The 17,893-nt window shown below is 56.3% G+C and overlaps 1 protein-coding gene across 8 annotated transcripts in view; it reads left to right on the forward strand.

The window, feature by feature from the left end:
• Positions 1-8,992: 8,992 nt before the first annotated feature.
• Positions 8,993-17,893, forward strand: part of HDAC7 (histone deacetylase 7) — a 35,654-nt gene continuing 26,753 nt past the window's right edge. The window contains exon 1 of one of the 8 annotated variants that reach the window (XM_045873551.3): positions 8,993-9,138. In XM_045873551.3, the coding sequence (XP_045729507.1) occupies positions 9,120-9,138 (19 nt within the window). In that variant the 5' untranslated portion in view covers positions 8,993-9,119. Of the gene's footprint in view, positions 9,139-9,376; positions 9,820-14,041; positions 14,588-17,893 lie in introns of those variants that run through there. The other 7 variants (XM_045873554.3, XM_054507080.2, XM_054507081.2 and 4 more) reach the window with 7 other exon arrangements.

Here is a 17,893-nt window from a genome sequence, read left to right on the forward strand (position 1 = left end):
TGGATGCCCTGTTACTCCAGGAAAACAGTTACCCAGATCCACACCAGCGTTTTGGATCTCCTCACCCCAACGGTTCATGGGGAAGTTCTCCATCATATTCCACTGGTGCCAGGCCCTGGGCCCCTCTGGCAGCCCAGAGGCATCTTTGCTCCAGTCTAAGCCGTCTTTCCCACCCACTTGGGCTTAGGCTCAGGCCACCTGTGGTCTGGGAAGGGATGAGGGAGGAAGGTGGGCTTGACATAACACCGGGCCTCTAGATACACTGCCTGCCTCGCATACATATTTTAAGCTCCAAATCCCACTGATAGGGGAACAGAAAGGGAATAGGAAGGGGTCTGGAGTGGCAGCCCCAGTCCACTGGGCTGCCCTTGTCTGTTTCCGTCACCCTCACCTGTACCCCAGCTGAGCCATAGGAGGGCACTGGGAGCCTGTGCCACAGCCTGTGTGGGTCTGCCCTTCCTCCCATCTCCTAGATGACTCCACCTCTCCCAGGTCCTGGCTGGGATCCGAAGGCCCCAGGCAAGTGGGGGAAGGGAGCCACTCCTACTTTCCCAGCAGCTGCTGCTGCCTCTTCCTGTTTTGCTAAAACTCTGGCTCTGGACCCAAAGGGGTGGGGGAAGTCGCGGGCCGCTCCCGCCCCCCAAAAGGTCAACCTCATCCCCCTGGTCTTCTTAGCTAGTTATTTATAGCCCCCTAGGCCCTGGCTGAGGAGCTGGATCTCTCCTCCCTCAAATGTCAGCAGCTGTGAACATTGCCCCAGGGACGCAGCCAGATGTGCCGATCACTCCAGATGCGTGGTGCCCGGATTTGAGAGAGGCAGCGGGGCCCTTTCTGCAGTCTGTTTGGCTGTCCTCTGCAGCCCAGCCCATCTAGACGTCCCTCAACTGAGTCAACTCGGAGCCCACACCTGTACCTTGGGAGGGTCAGGACAGGTTCCCCAGAGTTCCCCATTCCCACAACCCTGCCAAGCTACTCTGTGCGCCCCAGAAGGGTCAGCCGCTGCGAGACTATCTGGATTTCTTTGCATAAATTAAGACAGTATTTATTTTGAGACTGAGTCTGTAGGGGAAAAGTGTGGCTTGGAGGGACAGAGAGGACAGGACACTGTCTTCTATTACTAATGTCTGCATCGGGCTGTGCCCCGAACAAAGCCCAGAGTGGGCAGGCTCTGCACGAAGCGCTGCACTCCCCATGCCGACGGTCCTCACAGCTACCCCAAGGAGGCAGGCCCGTCGCACCCCTGTTTGAGGATGAGGAAATGAGCTTCCCAGAGGTCAAGTAGCGTGCTGAAGGTCACACTGTGGGTAAGCAACAAACACCAGCCCAAGCAGACTGACTCCACACTCTTGCCTTGAACAACAATACAACACACCCTCTCTTTAGCTGTTCCTTTACAGGTTTTTAAATGTTTCCTTGACAGTTCAGTGTAGGGAAGTGTGGAGCCCAGCGTCGGGGTCCGCCCAAGGGGAGAGGGGCGTCTTCTCTGCCTCCCGTGCCCTCCTACCCCTAGCTACTCTGGCAGAGCTGGAGTAAGGGATGCGACGGGGGCAGAGACTTCTAGAATCACCGTTTCAGGCACAGAAGGCAGCAGGTCAGAGCAAGACCACTGCCCTAGCCCACCAAGACCCCGTGGTCCATCAGGTCCCTTCAAACATGGAACTTCTGCAACTCTGAACCCAGTGTGTCCTCGACGGCATGGGCGTTGAACACGCGAAGGGGCTCTTTTTCTCTGGCCATAGCTTGCTCTCCAGGAGATGATGAATTCCTCAGGGGTAGGGATTGTGGCTTCTTTGGCCTCTGTGCCCAAGAACCTGGCACAGAGTAGGCGCTCAATAAATCCAAAATTACGCTGGATGGAAAAGAGGGTAGTGGTGGTCATCTGTGAGTGGGGTACTTCAAGGTCCTAGCAAGGACACCCTGTTCACATCCTGAGTATCCAGCCTCACCCCATTCACCCTCCCCTCCGCTCCTCACTTCTTTCTTGCCTCCACTCCCCTGACCTACAGAGACACCATCTAAACCCACCCTGAAAGACACCTCTGGGGAAGATTGGTACAAGCCCCTAAGCCAGGACCTCCTCAAGGTCTTTCTAGAGATTCTGGGGCCAGAGGCAAGTGCTTCCAAAAAGGAATCGTTAAGACATATAGCTAGGTCAGACCCTGCCTTCCAGCCAATTCAGCCGCTGGGGCTACAGAGGGTCCTCCTGGGGGCATGTAGCAAGGCTGAAGCCCCCAGCCCACCAGAGGGTGGACTACAGCATCCCTGCAGGGGCCCACTGGAGCCAGTAATGGTGAGCTGGCTGCAGAAAGGCATTTTGCAACTCAGACGGATTTCTTCTTGCTCATGATTAGAGCATGGCCCAGTGGCTGCCTCCCTGACCATAATCTCTGCTGGCACAGGTATCTCCAGGGCTGGGCAGTGTGGGCTATTGGCAGGAGGGCTGATCTAGAAGCTGAGACACCTGAGTTCTCTGCCTGCTCCCCGCCACTGATTAACCATGCCATCTCCGGCAAGTTATCTGCCCCTTGGGCCCCCAGTTTCCTTATCTGTAAAAGGAGTGGTTTGGATTGGATCAGAGCATACTAAACCCGAGATTACTGGGTACCCCCCGCCCCAGAGAGTCTGACTGAGTCTGTGAGAGGGCCCAGAAATCTGTTTTTCACAGATCTTTCTAAGTGATTTTGATATAATGTCAGGTTTGGGGGATCCTACAGATGAGATAATCTTATAAATCTACTTGCAGCTCTTAAAGAGCCAAGATTCTAGTAAACAGAACAATGGTATCAAGATGTTTCAGTGCTGTGGGGTTTATCAGAGGGCAGGTGGGGGGTAGTTTACCTCCCCAGTCGTCCTCATCATCATCATTACTATTATGGTGATTTTGCCTCTGGTGTTATTGTTATGGAGGGACGTGCCAGGGCCCCCATCTGTTTGTTCCCGTCACTAATGGAGGCTCTGGCTCCAAGGTCCCTGGCTTACCTCAAGGTTGGGAGTGGGGCTGGGACAGAGGGAAGGGTGGATGGGGCCTCTTGGCAAGGGAACCTTTCTTCCTTTCTCTCCTGGGTGGAGTTTGGCTGGTTGGGTTCTGGCACCGACCTCTGGGGCTTAGAGAGTGTCTTCCCACCCATATTCCTCCCCCACTTTCTATCTCAGCAGCCTCAGCCTGGTGACTGCCCGCTCTCCTCCTCCTGTCGGGACTTCCTCTCCAGATTCCCTGAGTCCTTACCAACCTCATTCCTGAGCCTCGCTAATCTGTTTGCCACCCCTCTGCTTCCTTGCCTCGCCTTGCACATGCCATTCTCCCCACCTGGAATGTCACCCCCCTCACCCCACACTGATTCACATTTCTGGGCTCCTCCAAAACCTAGCTCAAAACTCCCTACTTCATTCGGCCCGGATCGGCTCAGGTCATTCCTGTTTGCTGTCTACTCACTGACGCTTGGAATAACAGGATCAGAAAAACTGCTTTAGACTCAGCAAAATAAGTCGACATGGCCTAAACCAGCTCCCTCATTTGAGAGATGAGAAAACTGAAGCCCAGAGAGGTTGTGACTTGGTCAAGGTCACACAGTAGTGAGATGTCCAAAAGAGTTGGCTTCTTAGCAAGAGGCTTTCAAGTATTTTATATTTTTGTTTCCTCAACACACTGTGCTCAATAGGAGGGCAGAGGCTGTGCTTTTGTTTTTGTCTTTAATGTCCTTTATCTTCACTGTGGTATGTGCGCACGCGTGTGTGTGCTCTGCGTATCCAGGGGCTATCAGGACAATGATTCTAAAACTCACAGTGGTACAGATGTTTGAATATGTACTTCATGTGACCTCAGATCAGCCCTGTGAGGAGGGAGCCAAGATACTGCTATTTTACAGAGCAGAAAACTGAGACTTAGAAAGGTGTGGCCTGTGAAGTTAATGGCCTAGTTCTAGAACTAGGTCTAAAACTCCAGTCCGCTGACTCCCAGCCCAGAGCCCTGATCCCCACAATGTCTTTCTTCTAGCTCTCTCCTGATGGTCCAGGCTGGGGCCCTGGAGTAGTCAAGGGGGTGACCTCTGCCATCTTTTGCATTCATTCTGCCTTCTTCATCTTGGGGTTAAGGAGACCCTGTCTTTGGCTTCCTGCCCCTCCCCATCCTGTCCCACTGCTTTCTCCTTGTGTCCTCCCCTCCCCATGTCATTGCTGGTACATAGACACATACACATATGCTAAGAACTGCAGGTGTGTAGGGCAACAGACCACAGGGGAAACCACATCACCTTTGTTGACATTGGAGGGAGGCAAGGGGACGGGGTGAGGGGCTTGCTTCTTTCCCTCCACCTGCCTTAGTCCCCGCAGTCATCTGGCCTACCAACCTGAGCCATCTGGACTTGTAGCCATGCCCCGGCCTCTTCTTGACTTAGCCATCCAATTCTGGCCCAGGAGGATGTATCCCCTCTTCCCTTACATCTTGAAATCCAAAGCAGGGGTCTGGCTGGCTGCGCCCCCAGTCCTAACTGGAATACTTACATAACTCCTCTAATCCTGCCTTGCGATGCCAAGAGAAAGGTGGGAACCAGGGATGAGAGCACATGGTTGGGGCCAGTTAGGAGGTACATTTGGCATGTAGAACGTCACACGTAGATCAGCTGAGACCTCAAGCAGCCAGGTTTACAAAGCCAGCTTCTCCATTGTTCTGACCTGCCACAAGATACTGCAAAGGCTCTGAATCAGACATTCAGGATTAAGTCACTTACTGGCTTTGTGGACTTAGGCAAATCATTTTGTCTTTCTGAGCTTAAGTTTGCTCACTAAAACAATGGGGATAATAATGAGGTATAAGTGAAGGGGCCTTGGGCAGCACATCATACAGAGGAGACACTCAATAAATCCAAATTATCTTCCCTCCTTCCTTCCTGCCTTCTATGTGTTATATCTGGTCCCATGAGACCCTTTATTTGGAGTTGGAGATCTACCTCTCCTATCAATCTGCAAATCCCAAACCCTGTGAATTGGCATTTTTTTTATTCTTATGTTAATCCCCATACATTACATCATTAATTTTAGATGAAGTGTTCCATGATTCATTGTTTGTGCATAACACCCAGTGCTCCATGCAGAATGTGCCCTCCTCAATACCCACCACCAGGCTAACCCATCCTCCCACCCCCCTCCCCTCTAGAACCCTGTTTGTTTTTCAGAGTCCATCGTCTCTCATGGTTCGTCTACCCCTCCGATTTCCCCCGCTTCATTCTTCCCCTCCCGCTACCTTCTTCTTCTTCTTTTTTTTTCTTAACATATATTGCATTATTTGTTTCAGAGGTACAGATCTGAGATTCAACAGTCTTGCACAATTCACAGCGCTTACCAGAGCACATACCCTCCCCAGTGTCTATCACCCAGTCACCCCATCCCTCCCACCCCATCCCCCACTCCAGCAACCCTCAGTTTGTTTCCTACAATTAAGAATTCCTCATATCAGTGAGATCATATGATACATGTCTTTCTCTGTTTGACTTTGTGAATTGGCATTTGATCCCAGGTTCAGAAACTGCAGGGCAAGGCCCAACCCAACCCAATGAAAATGGCTGTCCTCTGAGATCTCACAGAGGCCTTGGGGAATGAGCGCTTTCTGATTGGCTTTGTGGGGAGTGTGTGGGAAGTGTGGGTTAGGGAGGGATTTTGGCGTCGGCTACCGCATCTAAAAGGCAGGGACAGGAGTGGTCTCAGAGCCCTGAGTGTAGACCGGTTGACTCTCTGGAGCTTTGAATCCTGGCACAGGGTGGGCACTCAATAATATTTGTTGAATGAGTGAATGGCCCCATCACTTACTTTGGGTAACTTTGATCAGATTTCTTAACCTTCGTGGGTCATACTTTAATCGTGAGCATAACAAGAATTATTAAGAATAAATGACCTAATGTTTGCCAAGGGGATAGCATAGGGCTGCTACATGGTATATAGTCGGTAAAAAGTAGCCAAGTAAGGGAAGGAGAGGAGAAAGAGAAGGTCAAGTAGGCCCAGAGGCCCAAAGAGAAGCAGAAGGAGTGTGCCCTGGGGCTTGGGACTGGCCAGAGACTCCAGGAAGACTTGAGGGAGCCAAGGCAGGTCCTACGGGGCTAACGTCTTCTGCGAGGTGCTTGGCTGAGTAGCCTGGGAGAGAGGCCTGACTCCAGAGCTTTGCAGAGAAATTCCCATGGTAACCAGGATAGAGGAGAGACAGGCAGCCTGCACTTTCCTGCCTCATGTCTCTCAGGGTTCCTGGAGACTCTCTGACATATCCCAACAAGGAGCATGGGACTTAGAAACTGGCTTAAGACCCTGCCTCGGGTGGGAGTGTGGTGGTGCTGGAGTGAGAAGTTCAGCTGTCCAGGGAAGGAGGGACACTATCCAGCTTCCCGGGTGCAGGTCTCACATGTTGTCTTTCTGTCTATACTTTGGGGACAGCGAGTCCTGGTGTGTGTAGAAAGTGCTGGATACTTGGGGGACAGACAAAGGCAGGGGGAGATACCCCTTTTTGCTCCAATCTCTTAGAACTCAGTGATTAGGTCAAAAAGAAAAAGAAGGCTCACAAACAAATACATGAATGATGCACATGGCAGAAATGAGACAACAAGTGCCTGATTTCAGTCCAGAAATAACTACAGGAGTCCTGGGGTGTATTGGGGGGGGGCGGGCATTGCAGGGTTAAAAGAGAGAGGGGGAGGGGAGAGGCTAGGAGTCTGAAGTAGCCAAGCAATTTTTCTGGAAGCCATGGGCACAGAGGAGGGATCTGAAAGGAGAGTCATCTGGTTTGGAGGTGAGAGCTGGGAAGAATGCACCTGAGGTAGAAGAACATGCATCTTGCAGAGTCGTCATGGGGAGTGTATGGGGAGTCATGGGAAAAATGGGTGTCCAGGTTGGGGGGGGATGTCCTTGAAGGCCATGAACATCTGCCTCACTTCAGCAAATAACTCATGGAGAACTTGAGCTCTCTGCAAGCTACTTAGCAAGACACTACAAGAAATGCACCCATGACTAAAGGGCTCGAGGGATGTCCGCTCTTGAACATTCTTGGCAAGAAGGAGAGTTGAGACACGTAGACTAGGTGGATGAAGGTCAAGACTGACAAAGTGCTGGGGTGGGGTCCTTTAAGGGAGGGAGAGAATCCCTCTGGCTATGTGAATCCTGCAAAGGCTGCTGGAGAAGGTGGTTATAGACCCCAAGGATTGGAAAGATTTCAACAGGAGCAGCAAGGGGCTGGGAGGGCATCACATGTGGAGGAAACATGATGAGCCAAAGAAAGGGAGTAGGAAGGCACGAGGGCATGATGGGGAGCAGACAGCAGCCCAGTTTAGCTGAAATAATCCGAGAAATAACAGCAACTAATATTGAGCACTGCGTACCAGGAGCCACTGGGCGGAATAGCGAGAAAAAAAAAAGAGGGAGACAGAAAGAGGGGGGGATGTTTGCGAAGTGTGCTGCCATGTTGTAGAAGGGCTTGGATGCCAGGCAAGGAGCCTTGTGAGGGTATGTTAACAAGAGCAGAGGGGTTAGATCTGCCTGCTGAGTGGGCCCTGGGACAAGGAAAGGAACTATGGTAGGAAGGCAGCTTCTAAAAATCCCAGGTAGCAACAAGTGGTGAGGCCCGAGCTGTGCTTGCAGGAACAAGGGTCTGTGGTCAGAAGCTGGACCTTGCCATGGCTAAGCCCTCCTAGGCCACTGTGGACTCTTGCTTCCCATGAGGCATGGCTCTGCCTCAGTTTCTCCTTCTGTAGAATTGTGAGGCTCTTGGGGTTCCTAGGATAGAGGGAGGGAGGAGGGGTAGGAAGTCAGAGGGAAGCTGCATCCTGCCTTCCAGAGGTGACGCCTCCCACCACAGGAGAGTCTAGTGTTTCGGGTTGTGGACCTCTCCCCTTCCCAGAGCCAGCCGCTGTGTCTCCCACCCAGCAGACTGCCAGAGGCCACAGGGCTGATAGGCTCCGCCTGGAAGCACAATGGGGAGGTCCTCAGCCCCTGACCCCTGAGTCTGACCTTCTGGTCCTGTTAAGGGGGGTGGGGGGCGCAGAGAGCACTGCTGGGCAGAGCTGGCCCAGAGCTGAGTTTATTAGCTGAGGGAGGGCTGGAGGCGGCTGCATTCCGACTCACAGACTGGAACATTTCTGTGATCCGCTGTAATGCACTGGGAGACACTGGGCACATTGCTGAAGTTTGACTCATAGGGACCGGGAGGGGGAAAGAAGGGGGGAGGGTTGTGGGGGGGGAGAGGAATGGGAGGAAGAGAGGAAGAGGAGAGGAGGGAAGGAAATCCCTTGAGAAATTTCTTTAAAAAAAGAAAACTTTCAAAATCAGCACCACCCCCACCCCCTTTTTCTTTTAATAGGAACAGGCTGGACCCTTCTGTTCCCCTCAGCAGGCGTGGGGGGGGGCAGGGGGGTAGGGCTGGGCAGTGATTCAAATCAGTTCCTGGAACTTTCCTCAGGCAAGTCGTGTTGGTGAGGGGTATTGGGGGGGACGGGGGTGTCCGTCTGGGATTCCTTGCCCGGGACTTGGGGCTCCACGAGTGTCCCACGTCCCTGTGTGCGGCTGTTGGCCGGTGGGCTGTACGTGCACGCACTTGCCAGCGCGGGGGTCCCTCCCAGAAGTGTGTCTGTCTGAACGATTCTGCCCCCGTGTAAACAGGGCTGCGCGCTCGTGTACGCTGTGTGTGCAAGGCTGCGTGCGCTCAGGTATCGGGGTTTCCGGGAATTGTGCGCCGGTCGGCGCGCCGCGCCTCGGGCTGGGCGGCAGCGCGGCGGCCGCGCGCGGGTCGGGGCCGCGTCCCGCGTTCCGGGCTCGGCGCTGCCTCCCGGGCCGCGCGGGGTGTCCGCCGGCCGCCCGTGCGCCGCGCCGGGCAGTGTCTGCCGCGGTGGTGTGTCCCCGGGCCGCGAGCGCCTGCCCCCTCCCTCCCCTCCCCCTTGGCCCGCTCTCAGACTCAGATAAAGCATTTCCTTCCATTGTCATCCTACCCGGCCGGCCGGGCTGCCAGGGCCCTCCCCCTCCCGGCCCCCTCCCTTCCTCTCGCCGTCTCAGTCGCTCTGCAGCCGCCGGCGACTGGGGGGATGTGAGGCCGGCGCCCAGCCCCCCCCGCCCCGCCATGAGCCCCCCGCTCTGAGGGCCCCGGCCACTGGATGCACAGCCCCGGCGCTGGTGAGTACTGGGTTGCGGCCCCCCGCCCCGCCCGCCCCGCCCTGCGCGCGGCACCCAGCGCCGCCCGCCCGGGCTCGGGCTCGGCTCCGGCTCCGGCTCGGGCTCCGCGCGGCCCGCGGGCCCGGCCTGGAGGGCGCCCCCGACCGCGCCCGCCCCGCCCGGCTCCGCGGGGGGTGCGGGGGGCTCTGGGAGGGCCCCCGGCCGGGGCCGGTTCCGGGGCCGGAGGGCTCGGGCCTCCCGCGGGGCGCCCACATCCGCCCGCCCCAGGGCAGCGACAGGCCCGAGGGAGGGAGTTGGAGGCCCCGGGCCGCTGGCGCGCAGGCCGGGGCGTCCCATCACCCCCAAGCCCGGGGAGGACCGACCGGCGGACCGGGCAGGGAGGAACGGCCGCCGCGGGGCCCGGGAGGGGGCGGTGCTCCGGAGCGGAAGGTTTGGAAGCGCGAGGGCAAAGGGCAGGACCCGCTGAGTTGGGGCCGGCCTCTTGGCGCTGGACATCAGCGCCCCCATCCCGCGGGTCCCGGGAGGGCCGAACTCCGACCCCTCGACATGGGGGGGGGGCGGCGGGGGGAAGTGATCCCCTGGAGGGAGGGTCCCGGACCGTGAGGTTTCTCTGAGGACCGCCCCCCACCCGTGCTCACCCATCGGGACGAAGAGACACCTGTGCCCAAGTGAGCTGCTGAGGTGCGGGCAGCGGCGCGGGAGGGTGGGGACTGAAGGTTGTGTACTGAGGGGTGGGGGACGGGATGTGCGTCCCCCAGGCCTGGGGTCTGTTGGTGCTGGGGAATGTGAGCGGGGGGCGAATCTGGCAGCTGGGCCGGGCTCTGGCGCCCTGAGTTCCTAGGCCTGTGGCTAGGAGAGAGCCCTCTGGAACTTGCAGGCCACCCAGTTCCCCCAGCCTCATTTCCTTCTCTCTGGCTACCCATTCGGCTCTGACCTCGCCAGCCACCGCTGCTACCCCCGCCCCCCCCCCCCCCCCCAGTCCTGGCCATTCCCTTGTCTCTGCTGGCTGTCCTGCATACAGAGGCCTCTTGCAGCATCTGGACGCTGGCTCTCTTGCTGCCGCCCATCCCTCCCCACACCCAGAGTCAACATCTGCTTGAGGCCCAGCTCTGCCTGCCAGTTTTTAGGTTGAGAATGAGACATTGGCCCTCAACATCTGGACTCAACAGCCTGTTCCTGAGACTTGCAGCAGGACCCATGGGGACCTTCCGCAAGACCACTGCCCAGCCACTGGGCTAATGGAAAGGAGACGGTGACTCAGTTCCCTACCCCCTAAAGGGGTACTTTGGCAGCCCATATCTCCCCAACAAGGACCCCATAGGCCAGGTCCCTAAAGTGGTTTGGCTGCCACACACACTTCTCTCCTCACTCCTCACCCCAACCCTCTTATACTTCCCAGGCACCTTTTCTGGCTTCTGCAAACCACTCTTAGCTCCTCATTGCTTATCAGCTCATCCTCCTTACTCTCTGCTGTTTCCTCTACCCACCTCGTTTGTAAGTAATTTTCTTCTTCTCTGTAGTCACTTTAGAGGGAAACTAAGGTACAAAGCAGTCACTGTGTTGTACCCAGTGAACCTAGACTGGAACCGGGTCTGGACGACCTACCAGGACTCCTTCGCTGCCTTTAGTCCCCTGATGTTCCTCCGCCTGGTAGGGACAGGCTCAGAGCGGCCTCTTGGTGTTACATCTAGAATGGCCCTGGGGCAGTGTTCTGAGGCCTCTGTGTTCTTAGCTTCAGCCCCTGGGTGGGTGTCTCTCTGGCCACTTGGTCTTAAGCTGGGATCCTGAGGCTGGCAAGGTTGCATTCAGGTCTTGCATTGACCTTCCCAAGAATCTAAACTGGTCACTCTGCTTTGACACTGAAGCTCAGTTTCCCCATTAATAATATGGGGACAACATTTCAGGTGCCCTTCCCAGAGCACAGAGGAAGAGAGGTTGACTTGAAAGAACTGGACCGGCATCCACTGTGGGGGCTGTTATGCTGCCCCTAACTTCCTTCAGGGATGCTGGACAGACCCCCACTTTCGTCCGTGGTGGCTTCTGGGAATGAGAGGTGGAACTCTTTCTTTCTCCATCCTCTCCCCAATCCTCATTTAAAACACTTGGGAGTGATGAACGAATGTGTGATGGGGGTGGGGACCCTCCTATAGTTGTAGGCATGCTGGCCCAAGGACTTGGAAGGTAGAAGCTGGTGTAACCCCAGCCTCCTGTTGTCTTTCTCCTGGCCTTTCATTAAGAGCTGGTAATTTTGAAGTTGCAGGGGCCCGAGAGAAGGTGAGCTAAGGCAAAGTTCAGGGTCATGCAGCCAGGGAATGGTAGGCTGAGTGGGGCCAGAACCAGACCCTCTAACTCTGCTGGTGCCCATTCTCCTGGGCTTCCCCTCCTCTGGCCTGGCTGAGGTCCTGCCCATGCCCACTTTTCACACATTGGCTCTGGCCTGTCCTTAGTCAGACTTAAGACTGGCCGGGAGGTATTGCTAGAAGCAGGGGCCAGAGTAAGGCCTGGGAGCTGGGGGGAGGGCATCTGTCCAGGACTGTGCATTTGTGTGTGTTGGATTTGTTCACTAGATGGGGCACTTCCTCTGGGGCAGGAAGCTTTGATTTCCTGTGGTGGGGGCGTTGGTAGGATTAGGAGTGGGGGGCTCAGCTCCGGGCCATCCCTGATGTTGTTTAGAACCACAGAGGGGCACTTTCTGTCTAAGGCTGCTTCCCCCAAGCCAGGGGAGGCAGGAGGAAGAGCACTGGTGAGGAGGCCCAAGCTGAAGCCAGAGAAGGAGGCTAGAGAAGGAGGCCATGAGGGCAACGAGATGGTGTGTGTGGGGGGGCAGGTAGTGGTGGGCAACACAGCAGGAAGCCTGGTCAGCAGGTGACCCTGCCGGCTATTGTGTTTCCCTGTGCTATTTCCCCCCCGTTTCTGTGGTAACCTTCCCCGGGGGACCCAGGCCTTCGGGCCGCAGGAAGGTGCCCCCAGACAGCCCTTTCCTTAGAAGCCTGAGTATTAGGAGGAGTCCCTAGATCGGGCCACCTCCCTAGCCCTTTTGGCTCCTGAGGACCAGGGCCTGGGAATCCAGGCGAGTGGTTTGAGCGAGTACTGATGGGGGTGGTACCTGGGTGTAGGCCCTCTCGAATCTCCTGGGTGGGGAGGGGGGCGGGCAGGGGAAGAGGAGGGGCTGCTGGACTTTGGGGAGGGCTCTGTACCTCCCCTCATTCCATCTCTCCACTGTCCTCCTCCGGCAGCCCTCCCTCTACCAGGGGAAGGTGGACAGCCTGCTGCCTGGGGCACGGGGGAGGGGTGGGGGTGGTAGACGCGGGAGGGATGTTTTCAGCAGAGCATAGCTCCTTTGGTCCTGGACCAGTTCCCAGAGGCAAAATAAATTCAGGAGAGCGTCTGTTTAGTGTGGGTCACCATGTGATGGGTGTGTGTGCACACTGGGTTTGTGGCGGGGGGTCTGTTTGTGTGCCCCCAGGGCTCTGTATGTACATGTGTTTCCGTGGCAATTTGTGACCCATGTGGTGGCTCTGTGTTGGGGGTTTGGAGAGCATGCACACGTGTACTACAGATGTACGACATCCGTATCGTTGTGTACCTTTGCAGTTTATTGCTCTGTGTGGGATATATGGGCATGTTTTGGGAGAACGTATACCTGTGTAAGAGTGGCTTTTTTTTTTTTAATTTTTTATTTATTTGACAGAGAGAGACACAGCGAGAGAGGGAACACAAGCAGGGGGAGTGGGAGAGGGAGAAGCAGGCTTCCCGCCGAGCAGGGAGCCCCACGTGGGCTCTGGGACCATGACCCGAGCCGAAGGCAGCCACTTAACGACTGAGCCACCCAGGCGCCCCAAGAGTGGCTTTTTAATAGAAGTCCAGATGTTTGCTGAAAAGCACTGTCTTCCAATGCCAGTGCCTGTACCATTTGCTTCAGTCACCTGGGAGGGTGTTAAAAATAAAGATCCTTGGGCCCCATTCCAGACCAACTCAGAATCTGCAGGGTTGGGGCCTAGGAATCTGGATTATAACACGTGCTTCAGGTGATTCTGGTGCAAAGCCGTGTTTGAGGATCACTGATCGGGGCCAATCTTTTCGTTTTTTTCTTTTGAGAAGACTGAGACCCATAAAGGTATGTGGTTTGTCCAAGGACACAGGGCTGTGAAGAGGAAGATCTAGGAAAACTCAGCCCTTTCAAGACCAGTCCTGGACCTACCCAACCACTGTCTCTGTGTGCATGTATGCACGTGCCCACACTGGGCCAGATGGGGCTGGTGTAGACACTAACTGGGCCTTGACCTTTCCCCTGGGGTGCCAGGCTTCCTGACCTTGCTCTTCCTGTTACATCCTGCTTTCTCCTCCCTGAGGAAATCCTGGAACTGTTGAGCATCTACCGTAAAGGTGATGCTGAAAGCCAGGAGGCCCCATTTACTGAGCTGGTCATTCAGCTAGTCATCCATTCATTGGAGGCTTACTGGCCCTGCCGTGTGCCAGGCACCAGGCACAGATACACAGTGAACCCATAGGCAGAGCTTGCTTCTGACCTCAGGGAACTTCCACTTTAGTGGAGGAGACAGACAGTAACAAGTAGGCAAGTAAAGAAATGAGTGTATATATCTAGTTACACACTGTGATAAGCCCTAAGGAGGAAATGAACTGCGTGCAGCAATAGAGAATAGCAAGGTGGGACTTCCTTCAGATAGGGTGGCCAGGGGAGGCCTGCTTGAGAAGGTGACATTGTTGCCTTCTCTCACCTCCCCAGACCAGAAGTGGGCCCTCAGCGCTTCTGAGCATGCTTGGGAACTGCCTGGCTCCTGGTGGGGGCCCTGGGCTGAGCGCTGGCTGAGGACTGAAGCCTCTTTCCTGGCATGGCAGGTAGCAGGGTCTCTGCTCCCCAAGCAGCCCCCTGAGGTTGGCTGAGGGGGAGAGGAGGAAGGGGAGCTGGACAGGGCTGAAACTGAGGCTGCCCCGTTGCTCTGAGGAGCGGCAACCTTTTCCCTCTGCCAGGCTGAGTCCAGGGCCAGGCTGAGTCCGGGGCCCTAGGCAGGCATGGTGTGGGGAAGGCAGCAGCCTCTCCCCAGCAGCTCTCAAGCGCCACCCCATTCCTGCCGCTCCAGCCTCACCTTCCTTCCGCCTCATCCCCTTCCTCCCCATCTCCCCACCTGGGAACTCCTGTGCCAAGTCCCTCCTCTCTGGGTCCAGCCTGGCTGCCTCGGTAGCCACTGGGATTTATCTGCCTGGCTCAGGAACCACTGTGGACAGGGTCAAGACTTAGAGAGGACCTGGCCCTGGAAGACAGGAGAGACCAGAGAGCCTCTGGGGCAGGACCCGAAGAAGACCCGGCAAAGGAGAGAGCCAAGGCCAGCCGATCCGGGGTCCCGGCAGGAGAGAAGGCGTGAAGGAGTGCTTTGGCTGGTTGCCCCAGAGACTCTCCTGGGCCCTTGGAGTCTGCTTCCCAAATTGGGTGAGACTCTCAGCCCAGGGGGCAGACATTAGCTAGTCCCCCTGCAGTCCTACCCCTTCTGCCTCTCAGGAGGCTAACTTTCACATCGGGCAAGGAGCCCTCAGACCCTCTCACCTCCAACCTCTTCTGCAGTGGGAGGTGGGGGGGAATGTGTTCCCTGGGGAACATAGAGCTGAGGCTGCAGGGAGCTGCAACCCTTTCCTTAGAGACCGAAGCATCAGAGGAGCCCCCCAATAGGAGAAGAGCCCTCTTCTGCCCCCTCCCCCTACTGCCTCGGCTGGCATTCTACCTGGGGCCTCCTTTAGGCTGCTCAGTGCCCAAGCCCCCTGGACTCCACTCCCAAGCTTAACCCCAGCCCCTCCATAACCCCCGCAGTAGGATGGGGAGGGGACTTTTAGTAAGGAGGGCACAGGGCTAAACTCACCATCCCCACCCCACCTCCTTCCCACTTCCTTTTTTCCCCAAGTTGCCTGCAGGGATTGGAAACCCTGGTGGTCAGAGACCTTGGGCCTGCAGGGAGAGCCTCTGCCCTGGGAAGAGGGAGGGCTACCCCATTCCCGCTCAGGAGTACAGCTCAGCTCCCTGCAGAGCCCGTTCCAAGGAGCCCGGCGCTGGCTCCTGCTGTCGCTCCCAGCCCAGGAGGTCTCATTCCTGCCTCCCTCCAGCTCCCAGGAAGCCTGGGAAAGGCAGGGCCGGCTGGGAGCTGCAGGTTCGGAAAGAGTCCGGGGTGGGGGAATTCGGCAACTGGGCTGTAACCGTCCTGTTTTGCTTGCCCCACAAAGCTGCCCGGGCATCCGCTGTACCGCCGGGGCGTTCAGGTTCGAGAACTGCTCTCAGAATGACAGGCTGGTGGCACCCGGTTGGGGCAGGGGGTGGGGGTGGGGTGCAGGGGGGAGCCCCCAGCGAGGGGGAGCTGGAGGGTTAAAAATAGCAGCAGCCGGGTTTCGGTTAGCAAATGTGGAGGCGGGGAGCTGGAGGCGGGGCAGGAGGCGGGCAATGTTTGCCCGCCGCGCAGGGCTGTGTTTCCCCTGGGTCCCGGGAGTGAGTCACGGTGGAGACGCTGAGGAGGTGCTGGCACAGCACCCCCACCCCCACCGGGGCGAGGAGCTGAGCGCAGCCTCGTAGCAGTGGTTCTAGAAGGTGTGCACCCACCTTCCAGGCCTTTAGGGCCGTCGCGAGAGTTGGGCCGGTGGTACTGTAGGATCAGCGGCGGGGGGGTGGGGAGACGAAATGTACCCTTCGGAGGCCAGAGACCTGGCTTGGATTCCGGGTGGCCCTGTGTGAAGCCGCGGAAGGGCCCTGAGTCTTGGTTTCCCAGTCTTTCAAGTGGGAATTTTCTCAGATGCGGAGGCAAACCCGGGATGGACTCTAAAGCCCCCTATGGATGTTAATTATCACCTTTGGACCCTCCTGTGCCCCTTGCAAAGCCTGACATCAGAGCCTTCCAGTAAGGACACAGAGGGAGGGATGGAATGGCCTTGGCAGAGTCCCTATTTCTCTTGCAGACAGCTAAGTGTAACCTCGGGCACGTGGCTCTTGGTGCCTCAGTTTCTCCATGTCTGTAACACAAAGATAGCAACAGTTTCAGCCCCATGGAGCTGCTATAAAGATGAAAGTAAATAATGTCAGCGTCAAGCCTGGCATGAAGCCGGTGCACACAGAATATTCATGATTATCGATGTTATTGTTCGTATTTTTGAAGGTCAGGGATAGGGACTGTTGAAGACGTGAAGAACAGAAACTGGGCCCAGCCCCCGTTCACAGACAAAACCAGGCCAAATTCACTGTTCCAGATTCCTCCACCCATGAGGGCCTGGGATAGCAGGAGTCTGCAGCCAGAAGTCACAGGGTGGACCCCTTCTTCTCTCTTGTAGTCTGCTGCCCCCCGGGCTCCCCCAGCAAGGCAGGCTGCTGGCCGACCCCGGGGCCTCCCAGCCAGCTGGCACTGGGGAAGGGTCTGGGATGGGGCCGGCCTGATGGGCCTGATGGGCCTGATGTAGGATACCTTACCAGCATCTGCTGGGGTGACCTTTATTTTAGCCCCTCCCTGGCAGCTCTTAAGAGGAGCATAAGGGAGAGGAGGGCTGGGAAGGTCAGTGATGTCAGCAGTGAGTATTCCCAGCACTGTGGCCCTGGAAGAGGCAGGACGCATTTCTTTCAGGAAATGATCATTATTCAGCCTACAGGCATTCATTAAGTCAGTCCTGACCTGGTGCCCAGCCCTGTGCTAGGCCCTCTGTGTGATTCAGGAGAGGCAGGGGATGCGAGGTTGTAAATAATGCAGAACCTCAGAGGCTTCAGGGTCCAAGAATACGGTGCATGGAGTCCACGAAAGCCTGCTGTCCTAGTTCTCATGGGAACCAGAAGCTGAACCTTGACTTCATGGCCCATTGTGACATCTTTATCCGTGGTGTGCGTGTGTGTGTGTGTGTGTGTACATATACATATGTATTCTGTTTTATTATTACAGAGGCAGTTCTTGTGCATTGTAGATGATCAGACAACACAGACAAGCAAAAATTCAAAAACTGAGAAGCATTCTACTCCCAGCGGTCAGAGACCACTGCCACAATACCTCTTCGCATCTCCCTGTTTCCCGACATGCCTTTCTAGGTTATAGTTTTTACGAAAATGAGATTACACTGCACATGCTGGTTTTTCAGTGCTCGCCACCTTCCACAATAGTAAATTTTCATCTCATCGAATTCCCACTTGGCCAGAGATCGTCCTTCCCAGCTGATTTGTCCAAATCAGTACCCGGGACCATGCGTCTGTTTACTGAGTTCCCTGAAGGCTCTGTGAGCACCCTGGCTGCATTTGTGGTCTGGAAAAACCCTGGCCCACCAAGTCCCAAGGGCAGCCGCAGAACCCTGGCCGCAGAAGGGAATCCTGTCACCAGGAGAATCTGCCTGGCAGGCCTCTGCCATCTTCCAAAAATAATAGGCAAAATGAGGGGGATGCCCAGGCACAACTGGGATGGGGATCTCTGGGTACTTACTGTCATTAATATTAATGTGGTGCCCTGTGAGTGCCAGCATTCATAGCTTATTGCTATTCATGGCCTCCTCTATCTGTGATGCCCCCAGGCCTGGGAGCTGGCCCAGGTCTCCACGGTGGCCTCTGCCTTCCCCTGCCCCAGGTCCAAGGGCTGATGGTCTTTGGCTGTGGTCCTGGTCCCCAGGAGTCTGCTCTCAAGGAGAGTGCTCTGTTCTGCACTGGGGGGTGCCTCCGTCTCTTCCACCTGCCCAAGACCTGGCTGTGTGTCTGAGGCCTGGGCGGGGAGAGAGAGGTGGGGGGGGGGGTGAA

The sequence above is a fragment of the Mirounga angustirostris genome, unplaced genomic scaffold, assembly GCF_029215605.1.
Source record: "Mirounga angustirostris isolate CCGP_5_RB_7025 unplaced genomic scaffold, mMirAng1.0.hap1 SCAF_5, whole genome shotgun sequence".
Classification (NCBI taxonomy): domain Eukaryota; kingdom Metazoa; phylum Chordata; class Mammalia; order Carnivora; family Phocidae; genus Mirounga; species Mirounga angustirostris.